The 20480-nt window shown below is 42.6% G+C and overlaps 3 protein-coding genes and 1 long non-coding RNA gene across 5 annotated transcripts; 3 read left to right on the plus strand and 1 right to left on the minus strand.

Moving 5' to 3' along the window:
• The first annotated feature begins 294 nt into the window (after window positions 1–294).
• Window positions 295–3643, plus strand: wdr77 (WD repeat domain 77). Its single transcript, XM_030374967.1, has 11 exons — window positions 295–376; window positions 631–745; window positions 966–1151; window positions 1316–1457; window positions 1578–1627; window positions 1858–1928; window positions 2241–2298; window positions 2641–2712; window positions 2816–2924; window positions 3037–3105; window positions 3200–3643. The coding sequence occupies exons 1-11, from the start codon at window positions 374–376 to the stop codon at window positions 3345–3347; spliced, it is 1023 nt and encodes a 340-aa protein (XP_030230827.1). The 5' UTR covers window positions 295–373; the 3' UTR covers window positions 3348–3643.
• An 836-nt stretch (window positions 3644–4479) lies between these two features.
• LOC115557276 (nascent polypeptide-associated complex subunit alpha, muscle-specific form) lies at window positions 4480–12471 on the minus strand. 2 transcript variants are annotated; one of them, XM_030374966.1, is made up of 5 exons: window positions 12196–12471; window positions 10538–10641; window positions 7977–8067; window positions 5442–7542; window positions 4480–5298 (listed from the first exon to the last, which is right to left on the minus strand). In XM_030374966.1, the coding sequence occupies exons 1-5, from the start codon at window positions 12278–12280 to the stop codon at window positions 5196–5198; spliced, it is 2484 nt and encodes an 827-aa protein (XP_030230826.1). In that variant the 5' UTR covers window positions 12281–12471; the 3' UTR covers window positions 4480–5195. The 2 variants fall into 2 exon arrangements, with proteins under 2 accessions (XP_030230826.1, XP_030230825.1); XM_030374965.1 differs by having other exon boundaries at window positions 4480–5301; window positions 12196–12470.
• A 2373-nt stretch (window positions 12472–14844) lies between these two features.
• Window positions 14845–15751, plus strand: LOC115557808 (uncharacterized). Its single transcript, XR_003979251.1, has 2 exons — window positions 14845–15098; window positions 15394–15751. It is a non-coding gene; the product is annotated as an uncharacterized LOC115557808 (long non-coding RNA).
• Window positions 15752–16045: 294 nt separating this feature from the next.
• Window positions 16046–19401, plus strand: guca1ab.2 (guanylate cyclase activator 1Ab.2). The gene is made up of 4 exons (XM_030375907.1): window positions 16046–16423; window positions 17400–17549; window positions 17849–17939; window positions 18377–19401. The coding sequence occupies exons 1-4, from the start codon at window positions 16226–16228 to the stop codon at window positions 18496–18498; spliced, it is 561 nt and encodes a 186-aa protein (XP_030231767.1). The 5' UTR covers window positions 16046–16225; the 3' UTR covers window positions 18499–19401.
• The last annotated feature ends 1079 nt before the right edge of the window (window positions 19402–20480 follow it).

The following is a 20480-nucleotide window of genomic DNA, read 5'->3' on the forward strand; positions in this document are numbered from 1 at the left end:
GTTGTGTCTACCCTGTTTCTCATCACTTGTATCTTGATTAAATATTTATACGGGACAGCAAATATCTTGTTATTATCTTTACGTGTGTGTGTATATAGTTATGTATACTTTCAAATTAAATCAACTTCACGTCAGTTTTTTTTATTTTTTTTCAAAACATGAAATTCTGCAGACTCCAACATCTTTGTAATGTAGTCATTAGAGCACATTAGAATCAACCATGTCCGTTGAATGAGATGCAACATGAAGCCAGGCTCTGAACCTTTACATTTACCACACTAGAGGGCAGTAGGATGCAGCATAACTGTGCTTTTATTTTTCATCTCGTCGTCCACGAAGAAGAGTCGGCAGACCTCCGCGGAAGTGCACAAAAATGGTATGACCCATGTGTTGCTGTTGTCTTTCCATTCATGTTCAAACCTTAAATATCATGGACTTAATTGCTTGTAAAAGTGACGTGATTGCGTTGTGAGATTGGATAATCGATCCGTGTGGGGTCCTACTCTAGTCAAGCTAAATGCAACGTTCAAAGATTAATTTGCAAGGCTAGCCTTAGCTCCCGTTACCTAGTGTTCTAGGACTGCAGACATCTGTAGCTCCTGTAGTGTGTTAACCCTTTTATTTGCATAGGTCCTGGAAAACGGAACGCTGGATACCAGTATGACTAAGGAGAACCCATGGACTATACCTCCCAATGCTCCAGCATGCATGGAAAAACACTTGGACTGCGCGCAGTACAGGGCGGGTAATGACATCTTAAAATGGCCAATAATGCACGTGTTGCTGCTTCTTTGATAAAAAATGTAATGACCCTATTTTATTTATTTATTTTATTTTGGGATATGAGGAAGTTATGTTCTGTTTAGTTTTGCTCTGGTTACAGCAAAAAGCTATACTTCATTGAATGCGTCATATAAATTCGCTTCATTGTTATCCCGATTTTTTTTCAACTTTTTTCTTTCTAGATGGAACATTGCTTCTTGGGGCCTCCAGTCTAGCGGGCAGGTGCTGGTTGGGCTCGATATGGGTTTACAATGAGCCCGGGAAGGCCCCGAATGAAGGATTCTGCAAAGCTGGTGTACAGACAGAGGCTGGCATCACGGATCTTAAATGGGTGTCAGAAAAGGGTGTCCTAGTTTCATCTGATTCAGGTGAGTCGAGAAGAAGATTGCAATATATATATATATATATATATATATATATATATATATATATATATATATATATATATATATATATATATATATAATGATAGCTTAGTACCCATTTACTGTGATTTGCGTTTCTTATGTACATTTGTGTGATCGCTTCGCAGGTGCGTTGGAGTTATGGGAGCTGTCAGAGGACGAGCATTTGTTGGTGAACCGCTTCAGTAAACATGATCATGACAACATCATCACCAGCGTGAGCCCCACGGTTGGTGGCATCACTGCTGTCACTGGCAGCATGGACTGCCGGTTAGATTACATTTTCTAACTCATCTAGTTGCCCATAATAAGCAGTAGTCTAAAATGTAAATGTCACCTTTCTGAGTTTTAGTATTATACTGACCATGAGTGTGTATTTCTTTCCTGTAGAATCAAGATCTGGGATCTTGCTCAAGAGACGGTTGTCACCACGTACAATGGTAAGAAGACAACTTCTTGGAATGGGAGTAATTCTTGAAGAAATTATTATTATTATTAAGTATCCTAAATGTGGAATATGATGGGCCATTGTTTTACACATTGCATAGCCTATTTTATTTAGTATTTATTTAATGTTCTTAATGGCAATTTATTGTAAGTTCTATTGTGTAATTTTGTCGTGAATAATTACTATGAAGTGCATCGCTTAATAATTGATTCCTTGTTACAGCACACACAAAGCCAGTCAGCTGTGTGGCCTGCAGTCCACTAGAGGACGCTCTCTTCCTCTCCTGTGGCCAGGTACGTGATTATTGTCCCTAATTGGCATGCACACATTATCACACACTATTATTACCCAACGATTATTATAAAGGTGCCACCAACACGTATGCAAGACAAAAAAAAAGCTGTTGCCTGAGGGTTCAACAAACGATGTGAATAGAATTGGTTTATGAGCCTATGAATCTCGTTTTGGAGCGTTTGAGCGCTGTTTAAATGATGTCACCACACGACACGCATTAAATTTGTCATTTACTTATACTTACTTTTATAAGCAATTGATACCCAGGGAGATTTCTGTCGGTGGACTGCTAACCTTTAGCCTTCACGCAGGATGGCCGCTTGCTGGTGTGGGACACGAGGAAGCCAGACAAGCCAGCCTTGCGAATAGGTGAGTTGCAGCGAAGGTCAGGATACATGTATTTTCTACATTGACACACCGCATCGTAGCGGGCCTAGCAGCCCCTTATTTAAACCTTAGTTATTCTTATATATGTTATTATATATTTATTCTAATTATTCATGTCCAGTATTGTAGTTTATTTAGGCTTCGATCTCTTACTTGTTTCTTTTATACTTTTATATTGCACTGTGGAAGGAGACTTAAGAATTTCATTGCCAGCGGCTGCGTCTGTGATTGTTGTGTATATGACAATAAACCATCTTCAATCTTACCCGGTGGCTGATTATTGATTCTGGCGCCTCATCCCATTGCCTTGCTTTTCTGTGTCAGATCTGGAGGCCCCTGGCTGCTGTCCCACTTCCGTGGCCTGGCACCCTAATCAAATGAGCACTATTGCGTATGGTAAGGCAGTGGGTGATTGTCTTTGGTCCATTCCCAGATGTAATCCGCTGGGTGATGGTTGGCCCGTGTGTTGACGACAGCTTGCGCTCCTCTCTTTTTGTAGGTGACGAGTTGGGTCGAGTGGCGCTGAAGGATTTACAGGGATCACAGCCCACCCTGACGAAGGCCATCCACAACCGCAGAGTCACCGGTCTAGCCTTCTCCACACACAGGTAAAGAACGACACACAAGTATTATGCTCGGTCAAGGCACTCTTCGAATTCAATTGCGAAAAACAACATAAAAGCTTAATAAAATAAATGTATGCTTTTCTTGCTACAACAGTACCCCCTTGCTAGCATCCATCAGTGATGACTGTTCCGTTGCTGTGCTGAACACTGAACTTGCAGAACAGTAAGTGGTTGAGTTCTTACTCTACACTTTTTTTTATAAGTATAATGCTAGCAAAACGACTCCCTGACCGACGCATTATCGCCGCCCCCCACAGGTTGAGAGACAGGCGGCACCAGGACTTTGTGAGGGGGGTCTGTTGGCTCCACGGCGGGTCTGACTCTCTGACCACCGTCGGCTGGGACCACCAGGTGCTGCATCACACGGTGGGGGCGGCGGCCGAGGCTCAGACCAGCGCCCCCTAGAGGCCGGCCGAGGTCCAACCAACCATGACGTCTGTTGACTTCTGAAATACCGTCACTTTGAAAAAAAACGTGTTCTCCTTCGTTTTCTACACCTATTTTGGTGCATTGGGAGAGTGCGTTTTCAAAGTTTTGCTTATTGGTTTGGAATGGCGCCTTATCATTGTTTAAAGCTGTGGGGCCTTGGTCTGAAAGTATTCAAATACTGTAGTTTCTGCAATTTCTATCAACTTTTTGACTGTATAATATGACTAGGCACTTGAATTCAATCTGTAATATTAAAGTACATACAGAACTAAGAGCATTTTATTTTCTTTATTTTGTATTTGAGTTCATCCATTAAATAACACTTACTACTTACAGAGAATATATTATAGGAGTTGATGCATGCTATTGCATGCTTAACTGGCTGATATGGTTACCTGGTAACCTGCTGACTAGGCGACGTTGCAACACTCCTGTCCTCTGCTCATTAGAACTGAGCTGAATGGGGCTTTTACAGTGAAGCCAGCAGGGTTCTCCTTAGAAGTGGAAGTTTAAATCAACAATACACTGGCAGGACATGACTTGAATGAGTTAAAGCAGCAAACACTTGACTTTTAGAAGGCAGGCTGTTTCCTTTAACCCTTACTGGTTCAGCCGAGTTGATGTCCATTGCTATGGAGCGCAAGCGGGCAGTTCGGGTCATCGCAGGGTTGCATATAATCCCATAAAGCAATGTTTTCATTACTGTTAAGCCTCTGTTGTACAAAGATTTAGACCACTTACTTGGTACTATAGTATACTATGATGGCTTGGTTGCAACAGCTCATATGTGATACAATACTAATTGGTAGTTCCCAACTGGATGTTTCCATGAACATTTTTTATACAAAAATAATGAAATTGCATATTTGAGGAGAAATTGAGAAGCAACTGAAATATTGGAGAGAATGTGAGAAGATTGGGTCGGGCATTTGCTCAAGGATGCCTACAGGATTTAACCCAGTTCCCATAGACTGGAGTGTTATGTTGTAACGCATTTGCCTCTACATAATGTATGCAAAGTTACCAGATGAGAAAGTAACCCAAAGAGAATAATATCTCAGGCTTACTACCTTAATTAGCACTTCTAAGGTTGCAATGAGCAATCTGGTTGACAATTTAAATGTTTTATTCATTTTAAGAGTTTTATTTACAGACTTTGTTATGTTGGTTAGAATTTGGTCCATTCTTTCAATATATATATTTACAGTTCAGACAGTTACTGCTACATAATTCAATTCAAATAGATATACTACTCTTGTATATCCGCTCTCAATATTGGCACGTGCAACACAAACAATCAGAAGCTTTTCTGATTTCTTCATCATTACACAAACATAAACATCAATTTGATGTACATTTGAAAACATTGGTAGATACAAAACAAGAGCTTATTTTACTACTGTAGAACGTATAACTTTTGCACATCATATAACATAATGATATCTTATTAAATGAATCAATCCTGTCCCTCATCTAGAAAATTGGTTATAAAGTCCCGTGGACTAAATAATCATTAATTTGTTACAGAACATTAATGATTTACAATCTAATTATGTAACAACTGCATTGACCTTTGAAGCCTGAAAGAATATAGCAGTACTTATCCATTATGCAGCATTCCATATTGATAAATACTATGGAACATATCAACATTTTCAATCAAGACCGTGTTTAAATAACATCAACCAAAAGCAAAATAAAGTTTGTGGTAACAAGGCAATAATGAACTTTGGTACTGATAAAAATGCAACAACCAGTGGCCACTGATGCCAGTCAAATTTGGTCCACACATTGCTTTTTGTCTTTAAAGAATATGTTGCATATTTATAGAGCTTGTGCAGGCTCCCCTTTACTCACAACGGTAATGGGTTGTTTGGTTCCAGGACGCACTGTGATCGTCATACCATGTTGCTTTGACTTTGTCTCGCTGCTGAAAGAAAAAAGAAAGGAAAACACAATGGTTATTATATGTTATTGAAATCATTCATATTATATATATACATATATATATTATATATCAACCTCAACTTATCGATGTGAACTCGTCACTGCAAAACAAAGGAACCTTACCTGGAGGCTGTGGCGTTGTCCTGTAGTTTTTTGGCCACTTTAGTTTCCAACTCCCGCATGTCCAGGTGTGCGTTTTTAGTAGGAAGCATATAGTTCTTGTTATTCTGTGGCGTGGTTCTGGGAGTAAACGGGATCATTGTGTCCTCGTCAGACATGGGGGAACCCCATTCGTCGTTGCTGGACTCCATCTCTCTCTTTGGGTTAATTTTGCTGTCCATCTCCTTCATCTTCTTCTGCAAAATGCTTAAGAGTGTGGCCTGGCTCTCTGAGACATCGGGCAGCGGCTTCTGGACGGGCAGCCGAGGCAAGGTCTGGTACACCAGTGGTTTCACATCTGGGACCGGAGCTGGAGCCGGAGGCGGAGGCGGGGACAGAGCGGGCGCAGCGGATTTAGGTTTGGGAGGAGGCGCCGGGGTTGGAGCCTGGGAAGGAGCAGGTGAAGCTGGTTTGGGTGGAGGAGCCGGAGCAGCATAGACAGGTTTTATTATTGATACTGGTGCCTTCTTTTTCGGAGGATCGGGTGGAGGAAAGTCCGGAGGTAAATCCATAATGTCATTGAAATTAAAGTTGGAAAACTCTGGTGGCGGAGGGAGCAATGTCATGGGTGTTTCTGGAGGATTGGCCTCACTCTTTCTGTAGTCGAGTGACGGGCTGGCTTGCTTGACCTCTTGCTTCTCAGAGGCTAGTCTGCCCAACGACGGGGATGTCCCCGCTGTTGACGACCCACCGAAAGCTGGAGTGCTGGGTGCAGCTGGACTCCGGACCGCTGGAGGGGCGAGGTGGAGCGGTTGGGTTTGTGCTGTTGACATGGGCCCTGCAGCACTATATGTTGACCGTGAGTCCTCTTCCCGTCCATTCTCATGGGTCGTTGAGGAAATTGAGTTTGACCTGGGTGTGACAACAAAGGAGTTGGGAGAAGAGTGTCTGTGCTTAAAACTAGTCTTGGGTGATCTGTTTTTCTCCCTTTCCTTTGCTGCTTGCAACAGGGCGAAGGGAGAAGTTGAGGACCCACTTGTTTCAGGTCCCTTTAAGTTCCGCAGTTTGCGATCTATTAGGGGGCTGTAATTGCCCTTGTGACTGACTTTTAAGAGATCTTGAGTTGAAAGTTCTTTACTCGACTTTGTTGATACTGGAGGAAGAGATGGGGCAAGGTCCTTTTCCTGTAGGCTTGAAATAACAGGTTTAGCCTCAGGCTTAGGTTGCGACTGTGCTGTCTTTGCTGTAATGTTAGCTTGAGGGTTCATCTTGGGTTCTCTGTCCAGCTGGGTTTCAGCCGGGGCAGCACCACGGCTCGGTTTGGATGGTGGAGTAGGTGAGGCTTTTCCATCTACCTGGACAGCATCGGGACTAGAGGGTTGTAAGAGCAAGATCTGCTTTGGTCTTGGGTCAAAGTCCCCCTGCCCACTGACAATGGAGGTTTTGGGAGCATTGTAAAGTTTAGCATTATTCTGGGGATTGAAACTGGAGGGGGTGTTCATCTGGTGGGAGGCAGCAGGAGGGTACGGCTCGATGAAGGCGTCGGTCCCAGCGATCGAAGACATCCTAGTGGGCGTTGGGGGCGGTGCCTTCCCTGGTTTCTTTGGCTTTTCAGGAGGGGGTTTGGGTGGTGCAAATTTTGGGCAATCGGGGAGCCCTGGAACCACGCTGGGTGGTGGTGTGGAAATCGGGGTGGAGGCACTGGAGTAAGTTGACGGAGGCTTCGGAGGAGTCATGGGTGGGGGTCTTAGCAAGGTGAGGTCCTGCAATGCTGTTGGCTCTGAAGGAGGTTTTGGAGGAGTCATGGGTGGGGGTTTTATAAAGGCGAGATCCTGTAATGCTGGTGGCTCTGAAGGAGGTTTTGGAGGAGTCATGGGTGGGGGTTTCATAAAGGCGAGATCCTGTAATGCTGGTGGCTCTGAAGGAGGTTTTGGAGGAGGCATACTAGGCCGCTGAATCATTGCCCTGTTAGGGCTGTCTAGTTCCCCCATGAAATCAGGTGGAGGGAGGATAAACTGTGTGGGTGGGGGTGGGGGCGCCACAGAAGGCGGAGGGGGAACGAAAATGTTCCCCTCAATAGGATCGTTCAAAGATATAGCCGATCCAATGGACAGTCGATCCCCTTCTGCAAAACAAGACAGAAAACATTGTAGTTGGGACTATAAGCGCTGCATGCAATAAGCTTGTCGAAACAAACATGAAGGCATTTTTATTTTAAATGCAAACTTTTATGCACATTTTAATGTCAACATTAAATAGAGGGGTTAATTATGAGCATTCAAACAATGTCTTTATTGCAAAGGCGTAAATTATGGAAACTGTTAGCATGCAGCGATCACAAAGATGGGTGCATGACATCCTATTATATTATTTTAATAACATGCATTCACTCCACTACTTTGTTAATCCATTTGTGGGCCAGCTTGGACACAATTGAAATATAAAGTAAATTGGGAAAGAGTCTGAGGAAACATTTTTCTGCACTATATTTCAACTCTATATGGACGCAATCTCTGTGACGGTGCTGAAGTGGGATTGGTCAACCAGGTTAATCCTCACCTTTCCCCTCACCCTGTAGTCCGTTGAACGTAGAGAACATAGGGACCGTTGGGGTCGGAACCGCAACCCCATAAACACTTTCAGACGAGGACTGTTGGGGAAAAAATAATGGACTATTAGCCTCCGGGATATATCTAACAGTTTAAACAAACACAGGAGAAGTCAGCCGGAAGAGGTTCTGCTCTACCGGCTGCTAGAACATCTTGTGAACACACCAGTTCTTTGTGACAAGCCTTTGTGATGAGCCAAGACTGTGATACCAAACATTCTTGGAAATAGTTCAGCCTTTCTCTTGTAGACGTATAAGATTGTATCAGTTGTTGAATCCTTGAACCCGCTGTCTGTCATCCGATTGGATGTATCAGCTTCTTACACGGATTTTAGTTATGCAAAAGTTATATCACTTATCGCTTATTACTTTTACGCAAGTTCATCCTTACAAAAAAATGTAACGCTGTTATTACAAAGCTATAGCCTCTCATTTTGCAGTTGAGATAATTGTAATAGCATAACTTTTAATCATCAGTCATAGTCACACCTTTTTGAACAAGGAAAGGGAGGGGAAGGGAGGAAACACCTTGTATTCGCGTCACAGGGAGTGTTGAACGCGTATTCAAGTATGCGTTCAACGCACGTTCAAGTAATAAAATGATATGCTGTCATTTAAGAGACATCTGCGCGCGCGCGTGTGTGTGTGTGTGTGTGTGTGTGTGTGTGTGTGTGTGTGTGTGTGTGTGTGTGTGTGTGTGTGTGTGTGTGTGTGTGTGTGTGTGTGTGTGTGTGTGTGTGTGTGTGTGAAGAAGGGAGAATCAGAAGGACAATTAATAAGAGTAGGAGTTTGTGTTCTAGTCACCACTATAAATAAACACAGACATTGTTGACCCAATAGAGGTACAACAGAATAAACATGCTATAAGTCCTTCTGAAGGGCAGTTTAAACAGAATATTCAACCTAGCTTCCTCTCACAATTAGAGATTTGACGCGATAATCTGGAAATTACAACGACGTGTCATCGATCACTAAAGATCATGATAATAGGCAGTTTCACATGTCCTTACTGAGGTTGTTGCTTATGTAATAATGTCATCAAAACAGAAACATTGAATCAGTTACATCAATTATTTGATAAGAACATATTTTTTCCAAGTCAACAATGAAAATCAGTGCTAAATGCAGTACATTTGTCCTGCATTAGACTGAAAGTGGTTAAGAGATAAACTATCTATCTGTAGTCTTTTAATAATGGGAACTGAATCACAACAAACTCAAACAACATTGATGACTCAATACCGGATTTGAGTCATTTTGCACAACGAGCGTTGCCTTTGTTTTGATTGGCAGAGACTGGAAGTTGTTGAAAGCCGGATTTCAAAAATGGAAAAAACTGGGGAAGGGTAGAGTGTTCAATTCATAAATCATTCATTTATTGTTCACCGGATTTGTTCTCCCTATCAGTGCAAATCTAAGAACGATTCTGGTTGCTTAGTTGCCCTGTCGATTAGCATGTATAAATCAAACAGACCCAACCCCTCATCAGGTCGTCCACGATGGTGTGATCCCCGTTATCATAGCTCAATAATAATACAATTCCTGTCTAATACAGACGGTACGGCAGTTTGCACTGATTTGCAGGAAGCACAACAGAAACTGCGGCGGCTGCATACTTTTTCAAGTAAATCCCATTCACTAGAAGATGACAAGTGTGAAGTGCTAATCCATATCTGCCACGCCTCAGACGGAATTGCTGTCAATCATAAGATGCGACGGTCCTAGCGACGGAATGCGCGTTTCACAAGGGAGCGGAGGGCGTGTCGTCACACACGCCATATCAAACCCAGTTTGATTTCTTTCATGGATTTTTCGACGTTGACTCAGGCCTGGCCATGGTTGCGTGGAGCCCTGCGTTGTTCTGGGTGTGGCGGGCACGACGCATGCCACAAAGGCAGCACACAGAGTACTCCCCGCATGCGGGGTGTGTGCGACGACAACACAGATGGAGGGAACGGCCAGAGGTTTACAGCCCAATGGCCGAAACCATTTAAATGAGTCTGCGTGGTAACAGTGATTCATGGTCGCGTACACCTCGAGTCCCGTGGAGAAATCGAAGTCATGTGTCACGACGATCATTTAGAAAGAGAATTTAGAGAGAGAATGCCCTATTGGCTTTTGCATGGTAAAGGGAAAGGTTAACATGAGGGTTTGGGTTAAGTGTTGAAGTAAGTAGAAGGCCTATCTTAGAAACAAAATTATGAGGCTCCCTATTTGTAGTTCTGTTGAAAACACCAAGACACACAGGTTCATGCATTGGGCAGCGTTTTTCACACGCAATCAAAATGTTGATGTCAGAAGATTAGAATGTGGCCGTAATAGTCCTTCCAGAAACCTGTCCTAATCATTGATTCATAGGTAGATAATGTTGGTACACTAGTACAATGGAATGCAGTCACCTGTTAGTGTTACTTCTCAGCTATAACCCAGACTTGAAGCAACAGGGCCGTTTATTAAAGAGTTGTGAATGTTTAACATGAGGCAACAAAGCTGTTTGCTTAAGTTAGCTTACGGTGTGGTGTTTGACAGTGGGTCGGGGGCGCACTTTGGCCGTGCCCGTGTCGGGGATGGCCGACGAATCCAACATCAGATCCATGTTATGTGAAAGGCCGTTCTCTGAAAGGACAAACAGAACCATTCACTTTATTTAGTTTGCTCAATGAGCTGGAAATCGGGGTAAGATTACAGCTTAGAATAAGATTTGAGATTGGGTTTAATGACAGAAACAGGAAAGACAAATTGTGAGAATCAGTTGGCTTTACTTTCAAAGCTAAGTTTCATTAGCTTAGCTGGGGGTTACCAGAGACTTCAATTGGTTTCCTCGCATGCACGCCAGTAACAACGTCCTGTCAAACTGTCTATTGTTCCTTACTCAAGTACTACAGTGTACTGCAGTGGGGCATGACTGTGGAGACCTCTGTTGTTGGTTGTCAGTCGACGTAAGCAAGTTATTCTATAGTCCTCCAAAGGTAGTTTTCCGGTTGACGACAAAGTGATTAAAGTGAGATTACTGTGTGATCGGCTTTCATTTAATGACCCATTCAATTTGTTAACCTTTGTATCAGTTCTCACCCAGCTTTAGCATCTATACATTACCATGAGTACAATTAAACAGCTTCTGAAAGTAACCAATTACAGAAAGAGGCTGTGTCAGCCTGAGGTCATTTAAAGACTTTTGACCCCAAATACTCAGCACCCTCTGTGTTCAACACCTGTTCATCATGGGGTCGTTGTGGTTCCTTAGAGAAAGTGTCTCAAGCAATTACACTCTTGTTTGTCACGTTGCAATGTCAAGCCTGCTGCTTTTGAGTAACTGTTGAGACAGTTCACGTCTGAGTATTTACATGCTTCTTTGATACAATATTCGGTTTTGTGCTAGATAATAAAGAAATCAGGGCACTTATGTTAAAAGATCTATGTTATCATGTCATGTTTGGTGAGCATAGCCTACATAACAGGCCTACATTCATATGTTGTTGAATTGCCTATTCAACAGACAAATGGAAAAATACAGAGAAGGCCTAATGTAAGCCTATCTAGTCACAAAACAATCTCCATCCTACTCTTGTCAAAGCCAACAAACAGCCGGTTCTTGCTCCATTCACCAGTCTTTATACTCCAGTTAAAGGGTGGATCTAGACCAGGAAACAAATCACTCTAAATCAAATGATAGGGAATGGCTGTCATATACATAAATTTAAATACAGCCCGCCTGTCTGCTTTGCATAGCAAATATTTCTGACTGTGAAGTCGTATATATATGAAATTCTAGTTCTAATCAACTCACCTTCAAAATAATGTCACGGAGCATTAAAAAAATGAAATGGACCGTGGGACCGACTAAACCCTAACCGGCTCATGTTACCTGTAACATTCTGGACAACTCGTTACTCACTTTGTTGATTGCTACTTGTCTTTTAAGAGAAGCAACCCTCAGAGAGATGAGAAGCATGCTAGACATGTCACCACTTTATGGATGTAGTTGAGGTTGTTCCAGACGGGTTTTTAAGGCTTTTAAAGGCTCAGGGTTCGTGTAGATAAGCGATACCTTACGGCGCGGTTTACGTTAACTTCAAAAGCGCTCAAGGGTTCAGATTAAAAGTTGTGGATTCAGCCCTAACATGTCTATAACCGTCCATCTGTGAAAGTGTAAAAGGTTAGTGTACTCACCCATCGTCTGGATCTTAACAGGGTTGTTGGTGTCGAAAAGGGATTGCTTCTTTCGACCCAAAAAATGCAACGTTCCCTTCTTCATGATTATTAAAGTAAAGGTCTTACGTTAAATATGAATTGTTTATGAATATGAAAAAATACGTGCAGGCCTACCTAACGCATTTTTTTGTTAAATCGTGTTCCCTTGCTAGGAAGAATAAACCATGAGCTCCACGGAGTTGTAGACGACAGGTGCACAGGCGGACAGGCTGAACTCGACTCTAGTGATTTGATGAAAACTTTTAGAGAAAATGGAGTTGATCCCGCCTCCGGGTCTGTCAGCGTCAGCCCTCTCGTTACGTGCGCAGGTGAGGCCCCGCCGTCTGGCAGGCGCACGCCTTTTATAAGGGGCCAATTAAGGTAACAAGAACACCTGTATCTCAGACATGTTAAGGAATAGCCTGTACTGTTTGAAACGATTGTGTTTTAAGTAGATAGGCGAGGGGCTTAAAAGCGCTGGTAGCACTTTAGAATGAATAGTGAATAGCCTACATTATTATATAGCATTGTTCCGACGTGGATCATGAGTAAACAATTAATAAACAACTATCAATATGGTAATAAGATGGCTTAATGGTTTATAAAATAATTAATGTAACGTAAGTTAATGATTTATAAACTATTTACATTAGACCTAAATAATTCTTTATAAACATTGAATAACGCTGGAATACATTCAAGATGCTTACTGATGGGTATTAATGGAGGTACAATGCTTTACAAATGATGAATTCACTGGGAATTCATTGTTATTAATGCCTCAATGTTATTCTAAAATGCTACCAGAGGCCCAAGTTATCAAGTAGCATATATATCCCCAAAAAAAAAAATAGTAATAAAGAATTACACTGTTACAAGTTTTGAACATCAACAGAAGTAAGTACTAGTGTGTATTCCTAATCAGTGTGTATGTAGGTATGTTAAAAATGTGTGTCTTATTATCGCCTTCATTATAGCCCAATAGGCCATCTCCAGCAGCCTCCTCCCATGTTGTTAGGGTTGTTAAAAACCGCTATTCTCTCTGTGGTCAAAATTAAGGTTTTTGTCTGATCATGGATTTCTGTTATGACCGTCCTGTTGACAGCCACCACACTGCAAAGACGCAGTCGAGGAGCCTCATCTAAAGAGGATCAAAAATCCTCTAAGCTCTTAGTGGGCCGACCCATAAGACCCCACGACAACAACCACCCAGCTCTGCCTGGGTCTAATGTGACCTCTGCTCAGTCCAGCCAACCTCAGCCAAAGAGTGCCTTGTTACAGAAGACAAACACCATACAAATAGAAGCCGTTTATTACAATTATTAGAATAATAACAACCATAATAATAATAATGAATAATCATAATGATAATGACAATTATGATAATAACAATAATAATGTATATTATTCTATATTCACAATTTTGTGTTATTTGTCTTCACATATGAATTGAGTTGTATCATAGTAGTCGATACTAAATTGTACACATCCTGGTTGGTAAGCTTTATGCAGTGAATGAATTGGTTACCATGGATATGAAACTATCTTCGAGGGCTTAACATTGAAGGAGTGAACTTGAACCTTCCTCTAGCTTGATGTTATGTAATGCCCGAGGACGGCAATGAACAAGGGTTGCTTTTATTTTTGCCCTCTAGGGTTTGTTTCGGTAAGGCAGGTGAAGTGATGTGATGTTCTCCTCCGCCTCCACCTCCAACTGGTTGGAGACTAACTGGACTGGTCGGGCCTGTTCCACTGTGTGGGAATCCACCATGCCCTGTTAATGTCAGGGAAGAAATGCTCAGAATGTCCTGGCAAGGCCCTCCCCCCCCCCCTCTCGCCTGTGCTTCAACCGTAGCCGGTTCACAGCAGGCCTCACTGCCTCTCTCTGTAGCCGGGCTTCAAGCGTGCACATGCTGCACCAAGCAGGAATAACTGTCTTAGAGCATGTATCAATGTCATTAAATGCTGGAAATGCCTCAAGTACAATTGCTAATGTAAGTAGAAAGAAGTAGTAAGGCATAGATGGTTGTTATTTGGCCTGAGCCCACACAGAAGTCTAATGGTTTATAACTTACTGAACTTATTCTGAATTGCAGCATTGTCCTTCTTTAACAGTGTTATTATCACATTGTGAATAGTTCCGAAGGCATCAACTCACCCTTAATAAACGGTCTTATAAACCATTATCTCATTATGTTGTAAATATTATTTGCTGGTTATGAATTGCTTACTATTCATGTATTCATGCAGGGTATAATGCCTTGCAATTGATGAATTCACTGTAAATTCCTTAAATGTTGTGAGGGGAGTCCTCGTCTCAGAGTTGATACTACGCACAAGGTGGGGAAAAGGCTGACTCGTGTTTGTGGTGCCACATGAAAGCAGTGGATGTTTTCCTAGATTTGATCTTGTCTTGTCACCCTGTTTGTAGTCGAAACACTCTCTGAGCACAGAGATAGAGATCACACCGTAGGTAGAAAGTTCATTCGCACATGAGGGACCTCACACTTCCCCCGAGCTGTTTCTACCAGGTTGTTCTGAGTCACCTTATTGTTCGACCAAATAGAAATCCGATCTGTTAATTTGCTTTAATTCAGGGACTCTAGTATGAAAGTTCTAAAGGTGAACATTGAAATTCAACAAGGAAGCCCAGAGAACACTGCTATGACATCATAAAGGCCCCTGTCTTGTTCAGGTCAAGACTCCGATTCCAAAGGCTATTAAAGAACTGTCCACACACACGATAGTTCACAGTCAGCAGAACTTTGCCCAGGAACATCGAGAGGGACTGCTGAAGAGTACAGGGGATTTCCACAAGCACATTGCGGTCACTCACTCCAATGGCTTCCACAGCAGACAGAAAGGCTCAAAGCAGACCTAAGGTAACTCGACGAGTGACGTTCTCAAGGAAAACTAGAAACAGGACCGCAGAGAAGGTTGGAGGATCCAGTCACATTTTTGATGGGGACTTCCCAGCTAAAATCATACTTATAATGATCATTACAATCATATTAGTTAAGTGAAACAGATAAAGGATGTTGTTTTCTTACGTTTCAAATCAGTTTGTCCCCTCATCGTCAATGTGATGATGATGGTTGACCCATACCACTGTTTTCTTCCTCCATATAACCCCTTTGAAATTCACCAGTGTGTTTCCCGGTCTGTCTTTGCTAACAGATATGGATGAACCCGCTGAAGACCCTTGTTCCCGTCAACGCCAGCCGAATGAAGGTGGTGGACAAACAGATTGATGTCCTGGTTTTCTCTTGGAGGATGGCTCAACTAAAACAAGCTGGGAGGGTTCCCTTGCCCCAAATCAGACCACAGCCCACCTCCCCCTCGCTCCCAGTACCACTGCAATGGTCTGATCAGCCTTCCAACTCCCTGCTCCCCTTCTACACAGCGCTGAAACCCACCTTCGGGTGCCGTTTCTCCTGGGATACGGACCATAAGATTCGCTCTTCTGGCATTGATGCTAAAAAGCCGTGAGCTGGCGGAGTAATCAGCATTGCAAAATAAAAGCGTGCACAATCTCTCATGTTGTTTCAAATGTATTCCCATTCTTACAATCAATTATGCTTTCACGTGTTAATTAATATATAAGATCATTTACGGTGCATCACATAAAATGGCGATCTGTCTCGCTGTGACATCGATTGGGTTGTCACTGTCAGCACATTTGAATAGCATTGTTTAAAGCTGCATTAACAGTGCCCCTGTTTGATTTGCATACTGTGAGCATCTTCTACTGTTACTGGTATAGGCTCTGGGGTTGGCTCTCTATAGACACACAATCTCATAGCGCTTGCAGGCTTTAAAGAAGATTACCAATGTCTTACAAACGCTTCCGGTGAGCTGATTGGCTGAGGTTGATGCTTGCAGTCCAGGTCGTCTACGCTGTCAATTGTTTACCTCCATACTTTTTGGGATTGTCCTGGACGGGACACACAGTGGCCATTTGTACATTTTGTGTTCGGGTTTCCTTTTTTTGGAGGATTGGAGAGTAAACATGGGAAACACCGAAGGGACAACACTGGAGGACATAACCGCCTGCGAGAGTTACCAGTGGTACAGGAAATTCATGACAGAGTGCCCGTCTGGACTGCTCACCTACTATGAATTCAAGAAGTTCTTTGGCCTGAAGAACCTGTCTGAGTCATCAGATGCCTACGCCAGGTCCATGTTTTCAGCGTTTGACATGAACAATGTAAGCTTGTGCAATTTGTAACCTTTATCGACTCTTTAGGGATTTGGCAGGAGGCTTTTATTTTCATAAAGTGACCTTTGCTCACCTTTGGAGTGTTTGGTTACACAGCGTTGGCGGGCGGGGGTCCACGGCTGAGGGACGCCTGGGGCTCAGGTAGACTGTGGACAGTGGGTAGAACCCAGAGGTTGGAGGGTTGGAGACAGACGCCTTAACCTCTGGATGATCCTGCCAACTTTAGGTCCTTTAACTCTAAAGAAACTCCAAACTTTAAGAAATGGGTTAAAATTGTTCGGGAGATTGTGTTGACTAATCTGGAATCCATGCAAAGATGTGAACTAGTGAAAATAGGGGAAGAAGGTAGCCATAACAATAACAACTTGCAATGCTTATAACACATTATGTCCGCGATATCTGCGAAGATAATGGCTTCTCATATCTTATTATAAGGGGGATGTGCGAAAAGAAACCAATTCTTCTAACTGCAAATACGGTTTCACCATTTTAAGTCTCATCATCTTCTCACCATTGCAGGTCATGTGTTATGTTGTGATCTATGTAGAGGGGACATAAGCCAATCAGAAGGGGTTTATCCCACTTACTCCTGGCCAACCAACCTAAACATGGAGAGAACTGGAGATGACCTGTGCATTCAGATTATGTAAACATGTAGTGAAAAACCTAGCCATGGAGATATATTTGATATTATTCACAAAGTTCTGGATTATTGAATCCCTGCTCATGAATTGTAATCATGTATCATTAGATTCATTTTGATAATTTAACTTGAAACATGAAAAGTTACATGTTTACTTATTGTGTGTAGCCTACCTCAACAATACTGATGTTGTGGTTGTGTGTGTGTGTGTGTGTGTGTGTGTGTGTGTGTGTGTGTGTGTGTGTGTGTGTGTGTGTGTGTGTGTGTGTGTGTGTGTGTGTGTGTGTGTGTGTGTGTGTGTGTGTGTGTGTGTGTTTAAAGGATGGCTGCATGGACTTCATGGAGTACGTTGCCGCTCTTAGCCTGGTGTTGAAGGGAGAGGTCCAGCAGAAGCTCCGTTGGTACTTCAAACTGTATGACGTCGACGGCAGCGGGTGCATTAACCGCGATGAGCTGCTGCTTATCATTACGGTAAGCATGAGCTTTACCGCCATCATAGAGGGAGAGCCCCCTGAGAGTGTGGATGCTTATGACAAACGGGATACCCTATGTTTAGGGCATCCCGTGATGCCTATGTTTAGGGCATCCCGTGTCATAATCCGACCTAACTCATATAAAGCATGGTGGGGGGAGGATGCGTGGGACTCCCATGGGTCACGTAAGGTCTGCCATGTACTTGACTGACATCTAGTGGTGCAACGTGATACCGCGACATGGTAGGCTAGCTGTAGTGCGTATTTTTGAATGGGACTTTTCTTTGCCTCGGGTAGTCTATCCGCGCCATCAATGGAACGCCCAACGAAGTGTCTGCAGAGGACTTCGCAGACATGGTGTTTGACAAGATTGACACCAACGGCGACGGTGAGGCTAGATTCTCCTTTTGCCTGTTACAATGTTTCATTCAGTAAATATCTTCCGAATCTTCAAAAATTATGCAAAGGAAGTTTGCAAACAAGTCTGCTGTCTATTTAACGCACTTGTACAATTGGAATACAAGCATCAATGAGACCTCTTTTTTTGTACACGTCTTTAATATCTATACAGTTTATATTCCAATTTAAACAAGTATGGCACTCATTCACTTTCAATAAACACCGGCCAAACTAAAAGTCGGATATTTTTGGAGTAAAATATGAGTAAATAATTATGTAAAAACGGACTACATGTCTACAGACACAAGTCTATTTTACTCTACAGGCCCATCTAGTCCAAACCCTAAAATATTGCATGTCTTATGTTTTTATATTGGCCTGTTTTGGTTTCTGCGTGCACTCTTACTCATATGTCCATGTTTCCAGGTGAGCTGTCCTACGACGAGTTCATGGGCGGGATTCAGAATGACGAGATGCTGCTGAGAACCCTAACGCACAGTTTAGATCTCTCCCACATCGTCCAGAGGATCCAGGGAGGCGTGCCCTAGCTAATTTGAATGCCTCATGGACTCCAAATAGACTACACATGTTGGCCTATATAGGCAACATGTAAAAGTGCCAACGTGGGATATATGCAGGAGTGTCTTTAGGACAAGCACATAGTGCTGGGCTCCATGAGAAGGCGGAGGAACATTTGTTAAAACCACTGTCACGTTTTCATGGTTTTGGGTTGACCAGGGATGACAATACATCCATCCGCAAAGCTTTCACTATCGTTTCTTGTTCAAGCAGTAACGTAAAAATTAAAGTGCCTTGCAGTTTCTAGAATAATCTTGCACTCGGTTGATTTGGTGCAATTAGTATGTAATCCATGGGAAAAGGCATTTGAATGTGCATCAACCATCAAGTATGTCCTAAACTTGACTCTGTATACTAAGAAATGTATACTGTAGTGAATGATTTGAATGTGTCTCAGGTAAGCCGACTAAAGAACACTTATGTTAAGACTGTGTATAAAGAAGAAATGGGTTTTTCAATGCTTATATGTTGTTTAAAAAAGGAGAGGATTGCAACATGTTGCGGTCCATCAGGCAAATGTAGGCCTACAAGTATGCTAAGTGGAAAGTGCAAATACTATTGGCTAAACTGACATGTCCAGACTTGATGCACTCAGGGTAAGGCCGACATGATAACATCACTGTAGGATTGTCAGGCTTGCAATGTTATTCGATTTTTGTATAGGCCTTCTCCCAACCAATGCAATCAACTTAAATGATTTAAATAATGCAATTCTTTATTCATTATTAGTTTGAGAAGGTTCATTTTTGGAGAAATTGCCTGTTCAAGGGAAAGTGCCATCAAATGTAACAAAATAGGTATTGAATGTAGGATATCTCTTATCCATTATATTGCTTGCTCATTAAATCTGAGCTATTGAAGCTTTTCGCTGAGGCCATCGTGTATGACGTTTGAAATGATGAAGGGGGCATCTTAATGGAACATCACCACGTTACATTGAAGCTGCCAACAAAGTGAGTTGAACCACATCTACATTTAAAACAGCAAAGCAGTTGGAAAAATTGGGTGGATTTTATTTTTTATAGCATGAATTATAGTCCTACATAAAACGTTAGATAGAACCACTTTGAGTTCTGCCATAAGCAGTTCAGTTCAGTACCCCAAACGAAAATAATAGAAAAATCTTTCACCACTTTTTTGATGCTGCGGTTTTCAAACTCCTGTGTGAAAACACAAACCATTATGCGGCCAAAAACCTGGAGAAAGGGAAAAAGTTCCTCTAGTCTGGAAAGAAATAACTACAGAGGAAATTAAGAAATTCATAGGAATGTTGCTGTACATGTCAGTTTTGGACCTGCCGAAGATGAGCGACTTTTGGCGCAGGCAAAGCATCTTCAGTGTGCCATTCCCTGCCACCGCCATGTCCCGAGACAAGTTCATGGCCATTTTGGCTAACCTGCACATGAGTGACCCAGCTAAAAGTTAAGAAAATGATGCGAAAAAGGGCACAGAGGAACATGACCACCTCCATCGTGTCAGACCTCTGATGGAAATGATTCAACTAAACTGCAAGGCCATCTACCACCCAAGACAGCACCTTGCAGTGAATGAGAGGATGGCTGGGACCAAGGCCAAGCCAACAAAGTGGGAGCTGAAGTTCTTTGTGCTTGCTGCAACAAATGGCTACACCATTGACTTCAAGCTCTATACTGGTAAGTCCATGACGGCATCAGGGAAGGGGCTCGCTTTTGATGTTGTTGCGGGACTGATTGATAAAGGGAACCTGGGGTCTGGGTATATTGTCTACACAGACAACTTTTACACCAGTCCCCTCCTCTACCGACACCTGAGCCAGCAGGGATTCGGAGCTTGTGGGACATACAGGTAATGTGCAATCTGCTCCTAGCAATGTGTATCCTATATATGATGGATCAAGTGCAGAAAATTCATTTTGTTTAAATGTATGCAATTACAATACAGGCAAGGACGAGTTGGTGTCCCCACCGTGCAA

This window comes from Gadus morhua, chromosome 13 (assembly GCF_902167405.1).
Source record: "Gadus morhua chromosome 13, gadMor3.0, whole genome shotgun sequence".
Classification (NCBI taxonomy): Eukaryota; Metazoa; Chordata; class Actinopteri; order Gadiformes; family Gadidae; genus Gadus; species Gadus morhua.

Bases quoted from the DNA above. Each gene is read 5' to 3' on its own strand.
- wdr77 (XM_030374967.1), top strand. The intron at 1,152-1,315 runs GTGAGTCGAGAA...ATCGCTTCGCAG, and splicing joins CCTAGTTTCATCTGATTCAG to GTGCGTTGGAGTTATGGGAG. The intron at 2,713-2,815 runs GTAAGGCAGTGG...CTCTTTTTGTAG, and splicing joins AATGAGCACTATTGCGTATG to GTGACGAGTTGGGTCGAGTG.
- LOC115557276 (XM_030374965.1), bottom strand. From the start codon at position 12,280: ATGAAGAAGGGAACGTTGCATTTTTTGGGTCGAAAGAAGCAATCCCTT. The intron at 10,642-12,195 runs GTGAGTACACTA...TTGTCCTTTCAG, and splicing joins TGTTAAGATCCAGACGATGG to AGAACGGCCTTTCACATAAC. The intron at 5,302-5,441 runs GTAAGGTTCCTT...TTTTTCTTTCAG, and splicing joins GACAACGCCACAGCCTCCAG to CAGCGAGACAAAGTCAAAGC.
- guca1ab.2 (XM_030375907.1), top strand. From the start codon at position 16,226: ATGGGAAACACCGAAGGGACAACACTGGAGGACATAACCGCCTGCGAG. The intron at 16,424-17,399 runs GTAAGCTTGTGC...GTGTGTTTAAAG, and splicing joins CAGCGTTTGACATGAACAAT to GATGGCTGCATGGACTTCAT. The intron at 17,550-17,848 runs GTAAGCATGAGC...TGCCTCGGGTAG, and splicing joins AGCTGCTGCTTATCATTACG to TCTATCCGCGCCATCAATGG.